General features: G+C 39.5%; 1 protein-coding gene across 1 annotated transcript; it reads right to left on the bottom strand.

The window, feature by feature from the left end:
* Positions 1 to 6,894: 6,894 nt before the first annotated feature.
* Positions 6,895 to 19,832, bottom strand: LOC132885892 (uncharacterized). Its single transcript, XM_060920418.1, has 6 exons — positions 19,624 to 19,832; positions 19,313 to 19,459; positions 18,467 to 18,561; positions 18,144 to 18,355; positions 8,836 to 8,904; positions 6,895 to 8,602 (listed from the first exon to the last, which is right to left on the bottom strand). Exons 4-6 carry the CDS (start codon positions 18,308 to 18,310, stop codon positions 6,895 to 6,897), a joined length of 1,944 nt encoding a protein of 647 aa, XP_060776401.1. The 5' UTR covers positions 18,311 to 18,355; positions 18,467 to 18,561; positions 19,313 to 19,459; positions 19,624 to 19,832.
* Positions 19,833 to 20,045: the final 213 nt, after the last annotated feature.

The raw sequence follows: 20,045 nt of genomic DNA, 5'->3' as shown, positions 1-20,045 counted from the left end.
GTGCACCCTGCCTTTCGCCCATAGTCAGCTGGGATAGGCTCCAGCTTGCCTGCGACCCTGTAGAACAGGATAAAGCGGCTAGAGATAATGAGAATGAGATGAGATGAGATGAGAAAATAAAATAGGACAGCCCTGTGATGACCTGGCGACTTGTCCAGGGTGTACCCCGCCTTTCGCCCATAGTCAGCTGGGATAGGCTCCAGCTTGCCTGCGACCCTGTAGAACAGGATAAAGTGGCTAGAGATCATGAGATGAGATGAGAAAATAAAATAGGACAGCCCTGTGATGACCTGGCGACTTGTCCAGGGTGTACCCCGCCTTTCGCCCATAGTCAGCTGGGATAGGCTCCAGCTTGCCTGCGACCCTGTAGAACAGGATAAAGTGGCTAGAGATAATGAGAAGAGATGAGATAAAATAGGACCCAAAACTGATCCTTGGGGGACACCCATTTTTACTTCTAGCAAGGATGAGGTACAGTTATCTAATACCACTCACTGAATTCTACCACTCAGGTCATTAGAAAACCAATTTAACACAGTGCTACTAAAACCTATGCTTTGCAATCTTTGCAGAAGAAGATGGTGGTCAATGGTGTCGAATGCTTTAGATAAGTCAATGATTAGCGCAGCACAAGACTTTGTTATCCAAAGCATTAACAATATAATTTATAACAGAGGTTACAACCGTAATTGTACTGTGTCCTTGTCGGAAACCAGACTGAGTGGGACTTAAAATACAATTATCAGCTAAAAAATGTTTCAGTTGCTCATTTATAAGAGGCTCAAACAGTTTAGCCAAGACAGAGAGTCTGGAGATTGGCCGGTAATTATCTAAGACTGACGGGTCTCCACTTTTTAATAGTGGGAGGACAAATGCAGATTTCCATGACTTAGGGATAGAACCACTGTATAGACTAAGATTGAAAATGTAAGAGATAGGACCAGCAATCAAGTTTGCAGCAATTTTAAGAAAATATGGCTCAATCTGGTCTGGGCCAGCAGATTTTTTACAGTCCAGGCCTAACAGTGCCTTTTGTACTTCAGAGGCTGATATAGTAGTAAAATTAAAATTATTCAAACTTACATTAGACGAGTCTGTGATGGAGGTTGCAGTATCCATGGGGTTGGCTTGAAGTATTGACTGAGTAGCTATTCCTGCATTAATAAAATGCTTATTGAAAATAGCTACTATATTTTGCTTACCCCTGACTTCACCTTGGCTTGTTATTATAACTTCAGGGATAGTGGTGGATGGCACATCACCTGAAGAAGATTTAATTGCTTTCCAAAATTTTTTGGGATTATTAAGGTTTTCATTTATTAAAGTCAGATAATGCTCACTTTTTGTACTTTTTATTAGTCTTCTGCATTTGTTTTGAGAGGCGACGTGGCCAAGTGGTTAGAGTGCTTGACCACTAAGTGAACGGTCCCAGGTTCGAGCCTCGTCTCAGACGGTGATCTGGGGCTCACCTCCTGTCCACCCAGCGGTGAATGGGGACCTGGTGGAAACACTGGGGAAGTTTAAAGGTGGCGAGGAAAGGAACTGGCCGACGGCCTAGACAGAGTGTGCTCTCTAACAGGCACTCCCCAATGTACATACGAAAATGTATAGGGGACACTTTGGCATTTGTTTCTTAATACCCTATAATTTAACCAACATTTATCATTGTTATTTCTTTTTGCTTTAGTCCATGCTTCATTCCGTTCTCTAATAGTAGTTGCAATAGAGTCATTAAACCAAGTAAAATAGTATCTATTGTCTAAGACACTTATTTATATTTCATTTTAAAACGTCTATGTAAATTAATACATAGAAAGCCTGGCCAGGCGCTGAACGTTCTTCTGCCTTCACTTTAAGAGAAATTCAGGGCGAGCATGAGCCTAGGTTCTTCCCTGTCACTCACCTCCTGTCACTGTCACACGCACACGCCTTCTCACTCCCTATCCTATGGATATAGTTCCTTTAAATCATGTGCTCGTTTTTTGAATGGAGACGCGGAAAGAGAAATGAATGGGGGTAGATGGAAGCCGGTACGCCAACATTCTGATATCCTCCAGAATTCTTTAATGGTCTGGAATAAATTGAATGCTACACGTTGATGGATTACTTTGTTCTTCTACGCCCTTTTTGAGGAATGTATTGTCGGACTTAAACCAACATCTGAAGAGGTGAGATTGCTCCTTTTTTTCCCCTATTTTTGCTGGTGGGATTGTTTTTGTTTTTGCAAAGCACACGGGTGGTGCGCGGTTTTGGTTATACTGCTTCCGCAATGTTTGGACTAAAGACTCTGCCCTAAGGGCTATTCTCTCTCTCTCTCTCTCTCTCTCTCTCTCTCTCACTTTGCACCATTACACAATAAATATTCACAGTGAAAATATTTTGTAAGCGTGTTTCATGAACCAAGTTATAGGATTTGTTGACAACTCGCATCGAGTTCGTTACACTTCTACCCGGCGTGAAGCACTCACAGTCATGTGGTTGTGATGTCATCGTAAACAAATTCGTTCTACTCATCCAGACGACTTCGCAACAGCCCTGTTGCCAGATTTTTCCACTCTGGAACCCGTTCTCAAAAGATTTTGTTTTGGGGCACCCAAAACGCCGGTGCCGTGTGGACGCCAGGCCAAAACGATAAACAATTTTATCAGATTCACCTGAATCCGTTGCCGTGTGGACAGGGCCTCAATTTACAATTTCTAACACAGGCAATCATACAGTGATCACTGACATCATTACAAAAAACTCCAGCAGCCGAGTACTTATGTGGAGCATTAGTCAGAATGACGTCAATTAATGTAGACTTGTCCATTTGTTTTGGATTGAGGCGTGTAGGTGAATGTACTAGTTGCGTCAGGCGTAACTCATCACATAAGTCACTTAATACCAGGGCTTTGAACCAGAATTTTTTTCCTATTGGTTCGTTCCGAACAGAAACGGAATTTTAACGTTTCCGGTTTTGGGTTCCACCATTAAATAGACGTTCCCGAACCGGTTAGAACAAAAAAAATTTCGTTCCCGGAACGGTTAATTACGTTCCCTGTCAGCTGTTTAACAAATGGCTATAAAATTATGTCTCTGTCTCATCCAGCTTAAGCCAAATGTAGGCTAATTCTATTACAACCTTCATTAAATAAGACAAGAAATAATTCAAAACAATTATTATTTCAAATGTTGGCGATTTGGATTCTCAGTATGTCTTCCCATCTACACAAACAGAAAAAGTGCCAAAACTGAAAAGATAATTCGTTTAGTGTGTTACCAAAGGCTAGTCAGGCCCTATAGAGGGCTACCGCATGATGTCACCGTGCCGCGAGATTTTGTTAGGCGCCATATTGGAAGACCAAGTACACATCTATGCAAGTACATACATACATAAAACAAACTACACCTGAAATGTAGCCAGGGCCGGTTCTGCCCTAATCTGGACCTGGGTGCAACATCGCGCAACCCCCCCCCCCCCCCCCCAAAAAAAAAACAAACAAACAAAAAAAAAAACCACCAGTCTAAATCAGGACAACCATCACATAACTATAACTATAAACATTTTATATCAACTATTTTAACTAAATGGGCTATAATAAATAAGCCTGCAGGCAGCCACGGCGGGCTGCCTCAGAAAAGTAACCATTTGTCCTACCTTAAAACTCGTTTTGCATTTTCTGCCTCCTTTTTTGTATTTTCGACCCTCCGTTTATTTTCTTTCCTTTTCTGAAAACCCGATTTGTGTCCAGACATTTTATTCTGCTACCAACGAACTAACTCGTCAGGTCTCGTCTCTCGAGCCCGCGATGGTTCCCGTGGGAAGGGCAACAATTGATACATTTTTACAAACAGCCAATAGGGAGGTTGCATCGTTCAGGCTCTTCTTTGCTCAGACACTCAGTAATGCAATTACTCACTTTATCACATGGAGATGTGATAGTAGTCCACCTTCCCGCGCTCTCCATTCAGTCAGCGAACGTCACACAGGAAGTGAACCCCAGCGGGTCATAGAAACTTGTGCAGGAGAAGAATGGCTTTTTTATTTGTAGGCTACGGAAACTTTGAGGAACGAAATAAAAACCGGTATTAACCAGTTACCATTATTTTTAATAAGCGTTTCTGTTCCGGAACATAAAAAATAATAAAGTTTCTGGTTTCGTTTCTGTTCCATGTGAAATAGAAAAAGTTCCCGGTTTTCGTTTTCGTTCCTTGAACCGGTTCAAAGCCCTGCTTAATACTGATGAAGTCAATAGCCAGTCCCAGTTCAGGTCTCCCAGGACAATAAACTCATTGGGCAGTTTATGCAAAAAGTCAGACAGCATGAATAAATGCAACACATTTTATTAACTGAACAAAACTTTCATGCTTGATTCTGATATGTTTATAATTCCTTCTGTATTACCTGTTACACAGCCACATTTAATTCATTTTGACCAGAAAAATTTTTCAGTTTACTGAAACCTGCTCTTGCATACCCCACTGCAGCATTAACTCTTTCCTCTGATTCAGGTTTAATTTTTCTCAGCTCTCTCAGATTCTTTGCAAGACTGTTTCTTCAGCACGAGGGATCAAGAAGTCAAGACCCCGAACAATGAAAGCAGAGTCTGGCTTTAAAGCTATCTCAGACAGTTTCATGTTTGCGTTGTGGGCTTCTTCCACCAGGTCAGCTTTTTCCTTTTCTTTCTTGGTTAAGGCCTGGTCCCACTGGCCGATGGACACAAAATGTATGCAAAAAGGACACAGCGGATGAGCAAAATTTCGGGGGTGGCTCTATCCGTTTTCATCCGCTCCAGAAATGGACAAAATTGGCGAAAATTTGCGAAAACAGAACGGAAAAGAACGGATGTGGGTAGTATATAGCGGGGATGTTAAACGCATGTTCATAGGAAGCCTAGCGGATGAAAGCGGATGGAAGTGGATGACAGCTCCGAAGGGGTTACCGGTGATAACTGAGAAGCGGACGCATAGCAGAAAGAGTGGATGCATAGCGGATGAAGGGAATGCATCACGTACGCCTAACGGAAACAAAGGGGATGTTGCGCGGATGTATATTGGATGCAGACCGTTCACTGCGCATGCGGGGGGTATGAATTGCGTCTGCTCCGCGGAAATAAAGGGATGCAGCACGCACGCCGTCAGCATAAAGCGGAAAGACGTGCTGGCAGCTACATCGATACATCTCTACTACTAGATGATTTTCTCCCCCTTTTTATACAAAATATCGATTGTCCGCTAGGTGTCCTTCTACATACTCTAGACATACTCCAGACATCCTAAATATACGAGATACATCCCAGATATAAACGCTTTGTCCGTTTTGAATACTTTATATACGAGATGCATACGCTTACATCCTTTCTATTTCCGTGCTACTAACGATGAATAGACGTTTCATGTACCTTATCTTTCCTCCCTCTTTCCGTTTTCAGCTGCAGCGGATGTGAGTTGCGAGGATGCCCAGAGGATGCAGAGAGGATACAGCAGACGTTTAACGGATGATAACGGACATAGAACGTTTGTTGCTCGTATATGTCGCGGATTTACATCGTACACGGCGGAAAGTTCATCCGTTCTAAAAGTTTTGTGCAGCTCAAAACTTTTTGCGCGGATGAAATCACAGTGGACGGATGCTCGATGGATAGAGCGTATGAAGCACATATGCAATGAGTACACAACGGATGCATAGCGTTTTCCAACGGATGGCAAAGATTTTTTTACGTTTTACATCCTCTTTGCATCCGTAAGTGCAGTGGGACCGGGCCTTTATCTCTTCTTTCAGTCTTACAGAAATATAGAAAATTCTAAAGGGTTCACAAACTTTAAAGCACCATTGTACATATACTGCTACATGTTAAACACATTACGGACATGGAGGAAAAAAAAACTTTTTTGTTTGAAACTTTGAAAAATTTGAAGGTTTGAAAATTTTCAAAACTTGGAAAAAATAAATGAATTTTTTTTTATTTAGGGCAATGTACTTCCAGTTCATCAAACTTGCGACGTGTGTCCCCTTACGCTAAGTACTCTCTTCAGATTTCTCTCACTTATGTGAAAACCGTAGCACTGCCAAGCACTGATTTACTGTATTTATATTTGAGGCCAATCTCAAAATAAAATCCGATGAAATGTATTTGAGCTCTCACACAGTTTTTCATTTTGGTCAATGTACTTCTCAGGTCAGTTTGGCAACATTGAAACAGGGCTGTCATGGAGGCTAAACTAACATAAAAAATAGCATGCTATTTACACAACTTTAAATATTTCTCGTGTTGGAGTTTCCTGTTGTTATAACAGCACAAGCCGTAATATATTCAAAATTGCGCTGCATAATCAGCATTTACGATATTTAAACTGTGTGACAAATCACATTGTCTCCTGCTAGAGGGATTGCACGTGATGTCACTGTATGTGAAAGTCACTGCCACTGCCAGAATGCCTCACTTAGTGGCCGTGTTAGCATTAACATTAGTATTCAATTCGAATGCTGTGAAAACACACACACACACACACACACACACACACACACACACACACACACACACACACACAAAATCCATATCCACAAAATGGATTGAATATCTTCACATTTCAGGCCAATCTCAAAATTCTCTGAACCTTACCCACTGGTGTGGTTTTCATGTTGCCAAAATGATCTGGAAGTTCCTTGGCCTGCATAAAAAAATCAGATCTCACAAAAGTACATCTTTTCCCCCCTCCATGTTCCTTCAGGGACTCCATAACACATTCATAATTAATCATCATGAAAGTTTTAAACGATTAAAAGATTAAATCTTGAACAACAGCATTAATGAATAAACGCAACGCATTTCATTAACTGAACAAAGCTTGCACGCTTGATTCTGATATGTTTATAATTCCTTCTGTATTACCTGTTACACAGCCACATTTAATTCATTTTGACCAGAAAAAATTTTTCACTTTACTGAAAGCTGCTCTTGCATACCCCACTGCAGCATTAACTCTTTCCTCTGATTCAGGTTTAATGGTTTTTCTCAGCTCCCTCAGATTCTTTGCAAGGCTCTTTCTTCCAGTTTCTTCAGCATGAGGGATCAAGAAGTCAAGACCTTGAACAATGAAAGCAGAGTCTGGCTTTAAAGCTATCTCAGACAGTTTCATGATGGCGTTGTGGGCTTCTTCCACCAGGTCAGCTTTTTCCTTTTCTTTCTTGGTTATCTCTTCTTTCAGTCTCTTCTCTATGCTTGTCATCTTCTCTTCCTGTTTCTTGTCGCTTTCTAACTCATTTTTGACATTTTCATAGGACTTTAAATCACACTTGATATTTGATGCTGAATTATTGCTAGTTTCAAATTGTTTTTTGAGCTCATCATATGTCATTGTGGTCCGTCTACTGCGTCTAACATATTTCTTGTTCTCTCTGACATGTTTAGTATAGTGACATTTACCTTTACATGATGTGCAGTGGTTATTTTTCATGACTTCACACTGCGAAGCATTCCAAGCAGCCCAGCAGCCATACTCATGACAGTTCTCTTCACACTGAGAGCAACTGGTGGCCTTGCTGTCCTTCCATGAAGCATTTTCAATGAGTACTTTTTCTTTGTAATATGTGGTGACTTCAAAAGTAAAGTTTTCATTTCTCTCAATCTTTTCTCGGTTTGCCTCAAGGGCTTTCTGAATCTGGGCTAGTTCTTTACTTTTGCACTCTACAAAGTCAATACGGTTTTGCAGGTTAGAAATACAGGCTTCAAGTCGTTTGGACTCAGCCAGAACCTTATCAGTCTGCTCTAAGCTTTTTCTGTTCTCTTCTTTCAGGGAGGCAAAGAAATCATTTAATGTGTCCTCTGTCATTTCCCAAGCAGCCTGGAGCAGTTTCTTATACTTTTTGCTCCTTTTCTCAGATTGACGATTGTTGAATAAGAAACACTCGGGTTCATTTTCTTCATCTTTCCTGCAGGGAATCCCTGCTCTCTTAATTGCATTCATCACATTTGATGGAGGCATTCCATCTGAATGAGTGACAAAAATGACAATGTTGTTCTTTATGTCTTTACCAAATAAGGACAAAATTGCATCAAAGATGTAATGCTGTCTGTCAGAGAGTCTATTCTCAGTTGCTTTCACTACCAGACATACTGCATCGAGTTCCTTCACTCCATTATCATTGTGAAACAGTTTGTACAGATTCTCAGCAATCTGTTTATCCATATCCATTCCCCTGGTGTCTCCATAACCTGGAGTGTCAATAATGGTCAGACAGATTGGGTTGTCCTGGGCAAAGACCTCATACACAGTGATTTGAGTTGTTTGACTTTGTGACTGATCTGAGGTTTGATTATTTTCTCCCTCTTCTGTAATCTCAAACCATACTTCATCTGTAAACTTCACTCCAAGTATATAATTTACCATGGCATTGATCAGAGTAGTTTTGCCTGTTCCAGTTTCTCCGACCATCAGTACAATTTTGTTTTGCATATTTTTGTCTTGCTGTCCAAATGTCCATTTTCTCACTGAGCGGTCTTGATCAAGATTACATCTGGTTGTGAGGAGACGATATCGTGCAGGTGGACCATCAGGAGATGAAGCTATTAATTGACTCTTCTTGATTACATCACGTACAACTTCCGATGCCTCTTGAGATCTGTTAAATGTAATGGACATTCATGAAAATTCACTTCAATATAATGACAGTTTCTGCTTTATGTTTTGATTACTGGCAATTTAATAAAATTTTAACCACTATATCTGGAATAAAAAATCTTGTTATAAAATATTTTTTTTATTTTGTCTTTCCCCAGAAATAAACATTTTTAAAAGGTAATAATTATGAAGAAAATTTTTAACCATATTATAATTTTGCAGCTGTTCACTCACCTGCTAGCCATAATAATGTGTGAAAGATTGAAATGAAAATTTCTGATGATTCCAGCAAACAGAAAAAACCTGTGAAGTGAATAAACATCATCCATTAGATCTATCCCAACATTATAATTGTTATAAATACAACACACTGATTTTCCAAATATCAAGTCAGGTTTTATAGTCGTAGTATTTCAGCTGTAACAGACTATTGACATCGGGCTATTTACAGCCTCTGTAATGAGATTACACTTTACTTCACTTACTCATGACAGTGAGCTCCCAGTTTAACCCATAACAATTAGATTGTTTACAAGAATACATCATTTGCTGATTTCCAGAAGTATTGATTTTCATCATTCTCTGTATTTACCTCTCGTCAAGAATGCAGGCGACAGACGGATATTAAAGCTGGAAGAGAGTTTATTCAGGCAAACTGGCGGACAAATCCAAATTGTCAGGCAAAAGGCAGGATCACAAAATAGCCAATGGACCGGTGAAGCACAAACAATATACCGGGGGAATATCGAAAGGATAAAATCCAAAGTACAAAGCACATCAAACCAGAGAAGCAGAGCAGTAATCACAAGGCGTGGTAATGTCAGACACAAGGAAAATGTGTTTGATTTAAGTCTGTTTCCGGCATTTGTGAATTATGTAATATACCTTAAATATGAAGCTTAGTTTCTTACATTATTTTCCATGTCACTGTTTGTGAACACCACACCCTCTCCCTTTATAACACTACATACCAAATGACTGTAACACTCCAAATGTCTCAGTGTGGACATTTGTATATGAACAGTGTCAGCTCTTAGAGTTTTTGAGTGCACCAAAATGCAACAGGCAAGAATTTGTAATTTATTCAAAACATGGGTCTTCATGATGCTGGAATACAAACAGAGTGATAAAGGTAAATGTTTGCATTTCCAGTGAGGAAATAACATTTTGTTGAAAACACACTTTTTGAGAGGATTGACAAGTGTGAACAGTGAACTGTAAATCACTCTGGATAAGGGTGGTGTAAATGTAGAATGTAAATGTTGATATTACTGCATAAGATTATTGCACTTTTGATGAATACAGTGGAAAATGAACCTTTTGATGGAAGCACAGAGAGTATAATTGTTGAAGATATACCTGGTGATATGAGTGGATAAGTGTACTTGTGAAACATACAATCCAGTCTATCGAAAGTGACCAGGAAAAAAGTGAGAAGTTGGAGGAGTGTTCAAAAAGATGAAGATGCACAGTGAAGAACACAAATTTTGACCTCTGGTGAGCCCAGTTATCAATCCATCCATCTGTTATTGAAACTATTTATCTGTCAGGGTCAGGGGAAGCTGGAGCCAATCCTAGCTTATTTGAGACAAGAGTTAGGGTACACCCTAGACCGTTTGCCAATCTACCACAGGGCTAACATAAACAAGCAACCATTCACCCTCACTTTCATGGGCAATTTAGGCCCTGTCCACACGGCAACGGATTCAGGTGACTCCGATACAATTGCTTATTGTTTAGGCCTGGCGTCCACACGGCACCGGCGTTTTGGGTGCCCAAAATGCAATCTTTTTGAGAACGGGTTCCAGAGTGGAAAGATCTGGCAACGTTGCCGTTGTGAAGTCGTCTGGATGAGTAGAACGGATTTGTTTACGATGACGTCACAACCACATGACTGTGAGTGCTTCACGCCGGGTAGAAGTGTAACGAACTCGATGCGAGTTGTCAACAAATCCTATAACTTGGTTCATGAAACGCGCTTACAAAATATTTTCACTGTGAATATTTATTGTGTAATGGTGCAAAGTGAGAGAGAGAGAGAGAGAGAGAGAGAGAGACTCTGCCCTTAGGGCAGAGTCAATCCCGCCAGCAAAAATAGGGAAAAAAAGGCGCGATCTCACCTCTTCAGATGCTGGTTTAAGTCCTACAATACATTCCTCAAAAAGGGCGTAGAAGAGCAAATTAATCCTTCAACGTGTAGCATTCAATTTATTCCGGACCATTAAAGACGCCGCCTTCTGCGTAGAATCATACGTCATCCTCGCCGCCATACTGGATAGGTCAAAGCGGAGAATAAAGAGTCATGTGCTGCGTTTAACTGTACCAACAGGTTTACCGTCCAAACGAGATCACATGGGATTACCTTTCACAGGTGAGAAACAACAAATGAATCCATCAACGTGTAGCATTCAATTTATTCCGGACCATTAAAGACGCCGCCTTCCGCGTAGAATCATACGTCATCCTCGCCGCCATATTGGATAGGTCAAAGCAGAGAATAAAGATTAGCTGCGTTTAACTGTACCAACAGGTTTGCTGTCCAAACGAGATCACATGGGATTACCTTTCACAGGTGAGACTGGAAAAATACTTTTCATTGTATTTGGTCATTATAATGTAATTTTACGAACAGATTTTCCTGACTTTGTGGCTAATATGAAGTCTCGCGCATAATAGTTTATGCGCATGCGTCCTTAATTCTTCTATTGTTCTGGTGTCTCCGAAGGGACCATCTTACAGCGCCCCTAGAGGTGTGGCATGTGTATTGCATCGTTTTCAGCAAGCGTTGCGTTGCCATATGGACCTGATATTTTACTGATCGTTGCCCATTTGGATGCGATATATTTTTAAATAACATCTCGTTGCCGTTGTCGTGTGGATGTAGCCTTAGAGTAGCCAGTTGACCTAATCCGCATGTCTTTGGACTGTGGGAGGAAACCCACGCAGGCACAAGGAGAACATGCAAACTCCAAACAGAATGGCACCAGTTGGCCACGAGGTTTGAATCCAGATCCTTTTTGGTGTGAGGCAAAACGACTGCACCACTGTGCAGTCCTGGGCAATTTTTAGCACAAGGGAGAGCACTGACAGCTTGTTGAAGACCCTGGTATAATGGACAATAACAGAATTAAAAAGTAAAATATTCAGATTTCCTTTATTGTCATTTTTATGCTGCACATAAAAACAAAATTTTGTTTCACACATCCACCAGTCAGTAATTCAGTGCAAGAAGCCTTTAAAAAATTTTAAGTTAATAAATAAGAACACTAACAAATAAAGTAGATTATACTAAAATAGAATTAAAAAAACAATATAGTGATTTTTTTTTAAAGAATCACCTGTGTATTTATGCTAAAACACTTTTCTATTGTCTCGGACACAGGTCATTTCGTCCAACGACCATTTTGTCCAATGCCATTTCATCCAAAGCCTTTTTCATATGCACTATCAGTTATTTTATATTTCATGTATTTTTTTGTTGGAAAAAAAGGAGGAATTCTCAGTGGAATTTGACCGAAGCAAAACACATTTTTGCAGTGTGTAGTTTAACCACCCGCCACTCGCCAAACATGAGTTGTGAAATCTAATGGCGAGTAAAGATCGCCCCAGACTCGCCTTTCTTGGTGTGTGTGTTCAAAATGATGGGTTCCTACCTAGTGTTCATGTACAATCCAAGAAATATTCGACAAAATCTCCTTCCTTGTGTATGTTGGGGGCCGCCATTGCAAAATGAAAATGAAACCGGAAACGAAGGGAATCAGCGAGTGTCAACTTCGGTTGCATTCCGCTGAGGCCGCTTGTGAGGAGATATAATTTTTATTCGACCAAATTACATAGAAAATTTATACTCACACTTGCCAGATGTCCTTTATTGGGGCCCCAACTATTATGTGGGTGTCAGTCCTGCTTGCTTTGGTGCGTACACCTGAAGGACTCTCAGGCGCGCTCCGGACTGTGGGCGTGCCAAGTGGACTCTCGCACACGCGCTGTTAATGATGCTCACCTGCACATGATCAAGAGGCATCAGCATACCTATATAAAGATTGAGAAAACACACGTTCAGTGTGAATTATCACGCCATGTCAGCGTGCATTACCGAGCCTTATGCTCCTGTGTCTTCGATTATGTTTCCTGTTCTTAGTTTCTGTTTTTGTCTTTGCCTGATTTAGCCTGTTTGCGCCTCGCCCAATCTTTTGCAAGTTTCACGTTTACGAGATTGCCTGCTCTTTTGGATTGTTTGCCTGTGTGTTTTCACAATTGTTAATAAACATTACTTCTGCACTTGCATCCATCTCCTACCACTCCCTGCCTTTTACTGATTAAAGGACATATCCTGGACCAATTTACTGGGTTTTTTTATATGAAAGTGTGTCCCTTTACACACTCATCCAGAAGGGTAATTTTGCACAAGGCCATCTGTCTACAGCAAAAAAAAATAAAATAACAAAACGCATCTGGAAAAATCCCAAGGGAGTCTGGAGCCATATTGATCCAGATTTGTGACGTCATGTGCGGACCTGCCAGCAGGCAGAGAGACCCTGCATGGGTTCAGTGCACAGTCTGTGTAGACCAAGTTTAGCAGCTAGCAATTTTGCATTGAAATGATAGTTAAAAGCTTCAGCTTCTAAACCCATGGATTCATGTATCAATGCTCATCTATCTATTGTTACATACAGTAGTGCTTGACCCCAGGGTAACTTCTAAGCAACTGAAGGCCTCTCTCACATTGGCTAATGTTAATGTTCATGAGTCCACCATCAGGAGAACACTGAACAACAATGGTGTGTATGGCAGGGTTGCAAGGAGAAAGCCACTGCTCTCCAAAAAGAACATTGCTGCTCATCTGCTGTTTGCTAAAGATCATATGGACAAGCCAGAAGGCTATGGGAAAAATGTTTTGTGGACGGATGAGACCAAAATAGAACTTTTTGGTTTAAATGAGAAGCGTTATGTTTGGAGAAAGGAAAACACTGCATTCCAGCATAAGAACCTCATCCCATCTGTGAAACATGGTGGTGGTAGTATCATGGTTTGGGCCCGTTTTGCTGCATCTGGGCCAGGACGGCTTGCCATCATTGATGGAACAATGAATTCTGAATTATACCAGCGAATTCTAAAGGAAACTGTCAGGACATCTGTCCATGAACTGAATCTCAAGAGAAGGTGGGTCATGCAGCAAGACAACGACCCTAAGCACACAAGTTCTTCTACCAAAGAATGGTTAAAGAAGAATAAAGTTAATGTTTTGGAATGGCCAAGTCAAAGTCCTGACCTTAATCCAATGGAAATGTTGTGGAAGGACCTGAAGCAAGCAGTTCATGTGAGGAAACCCACCAACATTCCAGAGTTGAAGCTGTTCTGTACGGAGGAACGGGCTAAAATTCCTCCAAGGTGGTGTGCAGGACTGATCAACAGTTACCGCAAACATTTAGTTGCAGTTATTGCTGCACAAGGGGGTCACACCAGATACTGAAAGCAAATGTTCACATACTTTTGCCACTCACAGATATGTAATATTGGATCATTTTCCTCAATAAATAAATGTCCAAGTATAATATTTTTGTCTCATTTGTTTAACTGGGTTCTCTTTATCTACTTTTAGGACTTGTGTGAAAATCTGATGACGTTTTAGGTCATATTTATGCAGAAATATAGAACATTCTAAAGGGTTCACAAACTTTCAAGCACCACTGTAAATCATATTTTTTCTAATTACTCTTATGTATTCATATATTTCTTCATTTAGAAGAGTACTGGCTACTGGAGGAGAAAGATTTCATAAGCTACACAGATGGAATCGGCTAATCAGGGTTGTATATACATTTAATGTGTTTGACAGGTCCCAAGATCTCAAGCCCTGACACGCATATCCCTTGATACATGTGAAGTAAGTGTATTATCGCCCAGCACTTTCATGTTGTTTACTTTTGTATGTGTCAATAAATAACATTATCCGTGTACCACACAAACACAGGAACACCCAATTTAGAGTATAGTCTCTCTTATTTCTTACGCTGGCAACAATCAACTTGTGAATTGCCAATTTTCTTGGCCTTTTTCTCGGCTCTGCTTGGTCCTCAGCTTCGAGGGCCTCAGTGGATGCGGCACTTCGCCTTCTGTCAGGGGAGACGAACAAGGCTGGCTCCTTTGATGATGCTGACACAGACGGAGACGGTGTTGCTTTGGGCGTTCTAACAGATGGAATTGCGTCTTTTTTCAGATCAAGTTGCTTCTTGAAGCCCATTTCCCACTGCAAATAGTTCTCAAAGTTGTCGGGCTTTATTAAGTGAGCCCCACATGCTGTGGTCTGTTGCATGTTGCCAGTTTTTCGGGGTGCCTCGCACGAAGCGCTCCCATTTCTCTCTCATTGTCCGGTCTTTTGGAAAACGATGAATACTAATCCCATCAAGTTTGGTGTTGCTACACCCTCCTATGATACATCTATTAACCATTTTAATAATTACATGATAACATTGAAGAAATTTGCAGAAAACCACCAGGTCGTTTTCTCATAAACAAACCAACGCTGACGTAGGATTCAGAAGGAGGCGTCCCATACGTGACGTCATGAAAATCAATGTTTGCCGGGAAATCCAAATGGCAAGTTTTTTCAGAGGCGGACCAATTCACCTCAAATGGCTTGATTTCAACTGAATTTTTCTGGTATTGTGCAAGATAAAAAAATTGCACAAAATGCAAAATGTGACAGATATTTGACCAAAGTTTAATATAAAATAAGAGAATTACATTGATCTTGCTCCTAAATATACCCAAGATATGCCCATTAAGACTGTGTTGGCCTTATTAAGACTGGCTATATGATGAATTAAATGGCTTCACTGGACTCAAAGCTTGGAGAGCAGCCTGTAATGGTAAGGGTCATTCATTTGCTTTACAAAAATGTTTTCTGCTTTGGCCAAATTCTAATGAGGATTCCTCTTAAGGACTGGTTTGAAAATACACAGCAATTAGCATGTTCAAAATGTTTTATTTCCAAAATTTTATGTTTTGCTTATTTCTTGATCTTGTCGCACATATTGTCACCTTATTATCATTCGGCATTATGTTTCCATTTATTACAGGGAGACGCAGTCATAAACCTGCTTAATGCACTCCCTTAAATGAATAAAGTACTATTTAAATAAAAATATTTATTGAAACATTTTACTGATTGAGGCTGTGTTGGCCTTATTAAGACTGGCTATATGATGAACTAGACAGGGACACTCTAACGAGTGCAAACCCCGCCTTTCCCCTATTAAAATACATTGGGCGAAAATTTCGAAGTTCTGCCATGACCTTTGACCTCCAAAATTGAATGGTTCCCTTCCTGGGTGATTGGCAACACATGTACAAAATTTGGTCCAAATCGATCCATTGGTTCTTGAGATATCTTGCAGACACACAGACAGACAGACAGACAGACAGACAGACAGATACACACACACACAGACTGACGCAGGTGAAAATAATAACCCCTCCGACTACTGTCAGCGGGGTTAATAATTGATAGTGCATATGAAAAAGGCTTTGATAGTGCATATAAAAAGACTTTGGATGAAATGTCTCAGCTATTGGATGAAATGGTCATTGGATGAAGTGTTTTGATCCAATTGTCTCATTCATCTCAAATCAAAATGTCTTTGTTGTACAGTAAAACTATAAGAATTATAGAAGTGTCTCTAAACTTCATGTCTCTAAACTTCATAGACAGAGACCCATTCTTGTCCTACTATGCCAAATGGTCACTTCGCGATTTTGCTGAAGATCTGGGCATGCATGTACATGGGCACAAGAAAATATCTAGGTGTTATCATTTAGGTGATCTATTTGTCCTGGTGGTCACATGTTATTTGACACACTGTGTTTTCTATAATCAAGTTTACACACTGTAGCAAACCTATGTACATAATTACATTCAGGCAAGATCAATTGCAACTTTATTTTAATTAATAAAATTAAAGGTGGGGAAATAATTTGAACTAATTTTGATTATAAAGGCACCTGTCAAGGGGTCAAATAAATTAGGTAGCAAGAGTTTTTGAAGTTGATGTGTTGGAAGCAGGAAAAATGGGCAGGTGTAAGGATTTGAGCCACTTTGACAAAGGCCAAATTGTGACAGCTAGATGACTGGGTCTGACCATCTCCAAAATGACACATACTGTGGGGTGTTCCCAGTGTGAAGTGGTTAGTACCTACCAAAAGTGGTCCAAGGAAGGACAACTGCACTGAGAAAAGTTTGACCATTTTCTACTTAAAAAAATTATGGCAACAAAGTGACACGCAATATAATTGAGTAGATTTTAAGTTGTACAACTTTGATTAAAAACTACTGATTTAATTAAGTAAATTTAAACAAATCAACGTTTGAAATATCTCATCTCATCTCATTATCTCTAGCCGCTTTATCCTTCTACAGGGTCGGATTTATTAATAATATGGCAAATGTTGAGTAAATCCGAATCAATTTTAGAGGGAAAACTAATTAAAATTTAGTAGGTATCTGAAAAAGGCAAGTTAGATATACCAAATATCTGCAAAAAAGTTATTTATATTTACTAATAAATTAAGTAGAAATAATTTATATTTACTAATTATCTGGATAATATTGATTTATATTTAATAAGTTTATAGATTAAATTGATCCTTTCTTTCTAAATACCTGGATAAGAATAATTTGGACTCAATAAATAAAATAAGTTATATCAACTCATATCTTGGAAAAATGTTGGTTAATTCAACACATTCAAACTGCAATTCTTATTTATCTTTACTTAAATTAATTTTCAAATCAACTTATTAATACCACAATATTTAAAATAGATTTAAAAGGAAAATATTCATGGCCATAAAATGCCATAATTTTTCTATGTCAAATCACTTAATATCATGTCCTCATGTTGCAAGAATTTACTGCAAATTAAAGTAAAAACAAATTACCAGAAAACAGGCAAACTTTTATTTGTGCAACCTTCTTTACACATCCATTTCGACAAGATTTTTTTTGTAAAATGTCAAATTACAAAGAAATAAAGAAGCGTACAGTTTGTGCTCAGAATTAACAGTGGCACATAACACAGTTAAAGATCCAGCAGGATATTGTCCATCTTCATAATGGAGCTGTGAGGTGTAAGAAAAATCATAAGAATGACAAACAAGAGGACTTTCCGTTTTCACTGACATCCATGACACTGGCATCCACGAAAGAGATCCTGTGTTTTAAAACAACTCTCACAGTCCTGTTTATAATGCAGCAGTATCATTTGCTTAATCCTGGAAGCTACAAAAACAGTTACTTGTGCCAGTTATAGGTCCAAAATATAACATCACACCCTTCAAAAATGAGTGTGGATAATGTGATTTTTTTTTTTTTCCTGAACAAGAATAGAACATTTAACAGCAGCACAGGAAAACTGAGCACTCCAGTGTATTTAGGGGTCCCTTCTTAAGCCAACAACTTGTTTTTGAGGCTGTTCACTTTTGGGGAAAGCTTTGAACAATCCAGCTCAAGGAAGAGTTTCTGAAATGCTTCAAAAGTGTACCTGAGCTCCATGGGAGAGGCAAGATTCATTGCATATGTCAATCCAACGAGCATGGCACAAACCCTCGGAAAGTTTTCCAGCACAGTGAGGACCTTTGTTCCCTCTATCACGATCCCAAAGTCTTTTGTACCCTCAGTCAGATTATTCTTGATGCTGTATATTTTCATCTTTTGTACAGAAAGATCCTGTGCCACACTGCCTTCATCTGCATCCTACAAAACAAGAAGACTGTATTTCAGACTGTGCAGCTAAAAGAGAAGGTCCTAAATAAACAAATATAAGAGAGAGATCACATATGTATTTTAATATGTATTGTAACTTACATCATACTCTTTAAAGAGCTGCTCAGCACATTCCCCAAGATAAAACACTTGATGACAACTTCTCTGGTCATGCTGACAGTAGGACTGCTAGGAGCCTGAAATAACACAAATTAATATTAGTCAAGGTATGTGCAGTTTTTAAACACAAAAGGGTTTGACTTGTGCTATTTTTTAAAGAAACCACTGTCAGGGATCCTTAAGATGCTGTCTGAGAGACCAGTCTTATAAAACACTTCCTGTCTTAACTGAGGTTTTCAAATGACCAACTGTGAATCCAGGAAGTCATATGTCCTGGAAAATAAAAGAAACTTCCATAAAACCAAAATGTTTAACATTGAATTTATGGTGAGCTGGTACGTGACTTTTGTTACCTTTGGACACAGTAAGGTTTGGTACAAAGTTTCTGTACTGTTTCTCTGTTTTATAATAAGACATTCTGCTGGTTGTACCTTCAAATTTACAGTAGACAAGCAGAAGCAATATTCTAAAAATGAAACTCTTAGAGGGATAAGTAGGCTATTTCCCAAAACATTAACATTTAAGCAGCTAGAAAATAGGAGTGACTGGTAGCTAGAGCTTAAAGAGTAAGACGTATTTACATTTATATAGAACATACACTGGTGAGAGCAGTAAATTACATGTAAAACATAATCTGTGTTTAAAAATGAAAATGTTTTACTTGAGATAATTGAATGGTCACATTTTTGACAATGTCTGATTAGACAATATCTAATTAGGTGGCCATTAAGTCTATACACACTACTGTATTTAAAAAGATATGCACTTTAATACACATTCTTGTAATGGTCAAAATCCTTAAACATAATATGGCCAGACTTAGGATACCTTTAGTAGGACAGTCTGCAACTTTAACCCCATGGCTCCGCCCTTTGCATGGAAGAGGTTCAGAAGCCTGGGAGAGTACTCATCCAGCTTGGACATGAACTTTGGTTCCAGGTGCACCATTGTGATTCTGTGGAACTCATCCTGGATCTAAAAGAAAAATAATGTAACCTGTAAACCATTTTTTATCTTGAAAATACCAGAAAACATGATTTAGAAAACAGATGGCAGTAACTTAACACATATTGTTTCAAATAGCAGACCTCTCACAACTACAAAGGAATATTTCTGATTACTATACACTTGTAACTCACATAGATGCCTCAAATAGAGCTGGCCACCTGGCTCTGATGTCCTCTATGGAGGGTGATTGGTTGATGATTTCATTTCTTCGGTGTGCAAAGGTTTTGGCCATCTTTTCTTTGATCAATTTGTTGTTGTCTCTCTTCATTACTTCTGTTAGCAACTGAATCCTTTCCTGTTCTTGACTTTCCTCATCCTCTCCTGCTGGGTAAGGGGGAAGGTAGTTTAGTTCTGCCTTTCGAGGCTTTTTCACATTCTTTGCAGACTTCTGTTCTGCAGGGCTCTTGCACTTCAAGGCATTGCACATCACCTCTGGAACACCGTAGCCTCTGAGTTTGGTACGATAGTTTGCCATCTTGTATTTGAGGCTTTGTTGCCAGCCATAGTAACCTGAGAAGGAGCCAGGTTCCTTCAGACAAGGATATTTCTTAAT

The sequence above is a fragment of the Neoarius graeffei genome, chromosome 1, assembly GCF_027579695.1.
Source record: "Neoarius graeffei isolate fNeoGra1 chromosome 1, fNeoGra1.pri, whole genome shotgun sequence".
NCBI lineage: Eukaryota > Metazoa > Chordata > Actinopteri > Siluriformes > Ariidae > Neoarius > Neoarius graeffei.
Note: the sequence above shows the minus strand (reverse complement) of the source record. Positions and strands in the feature narration are given on the sequence as shown.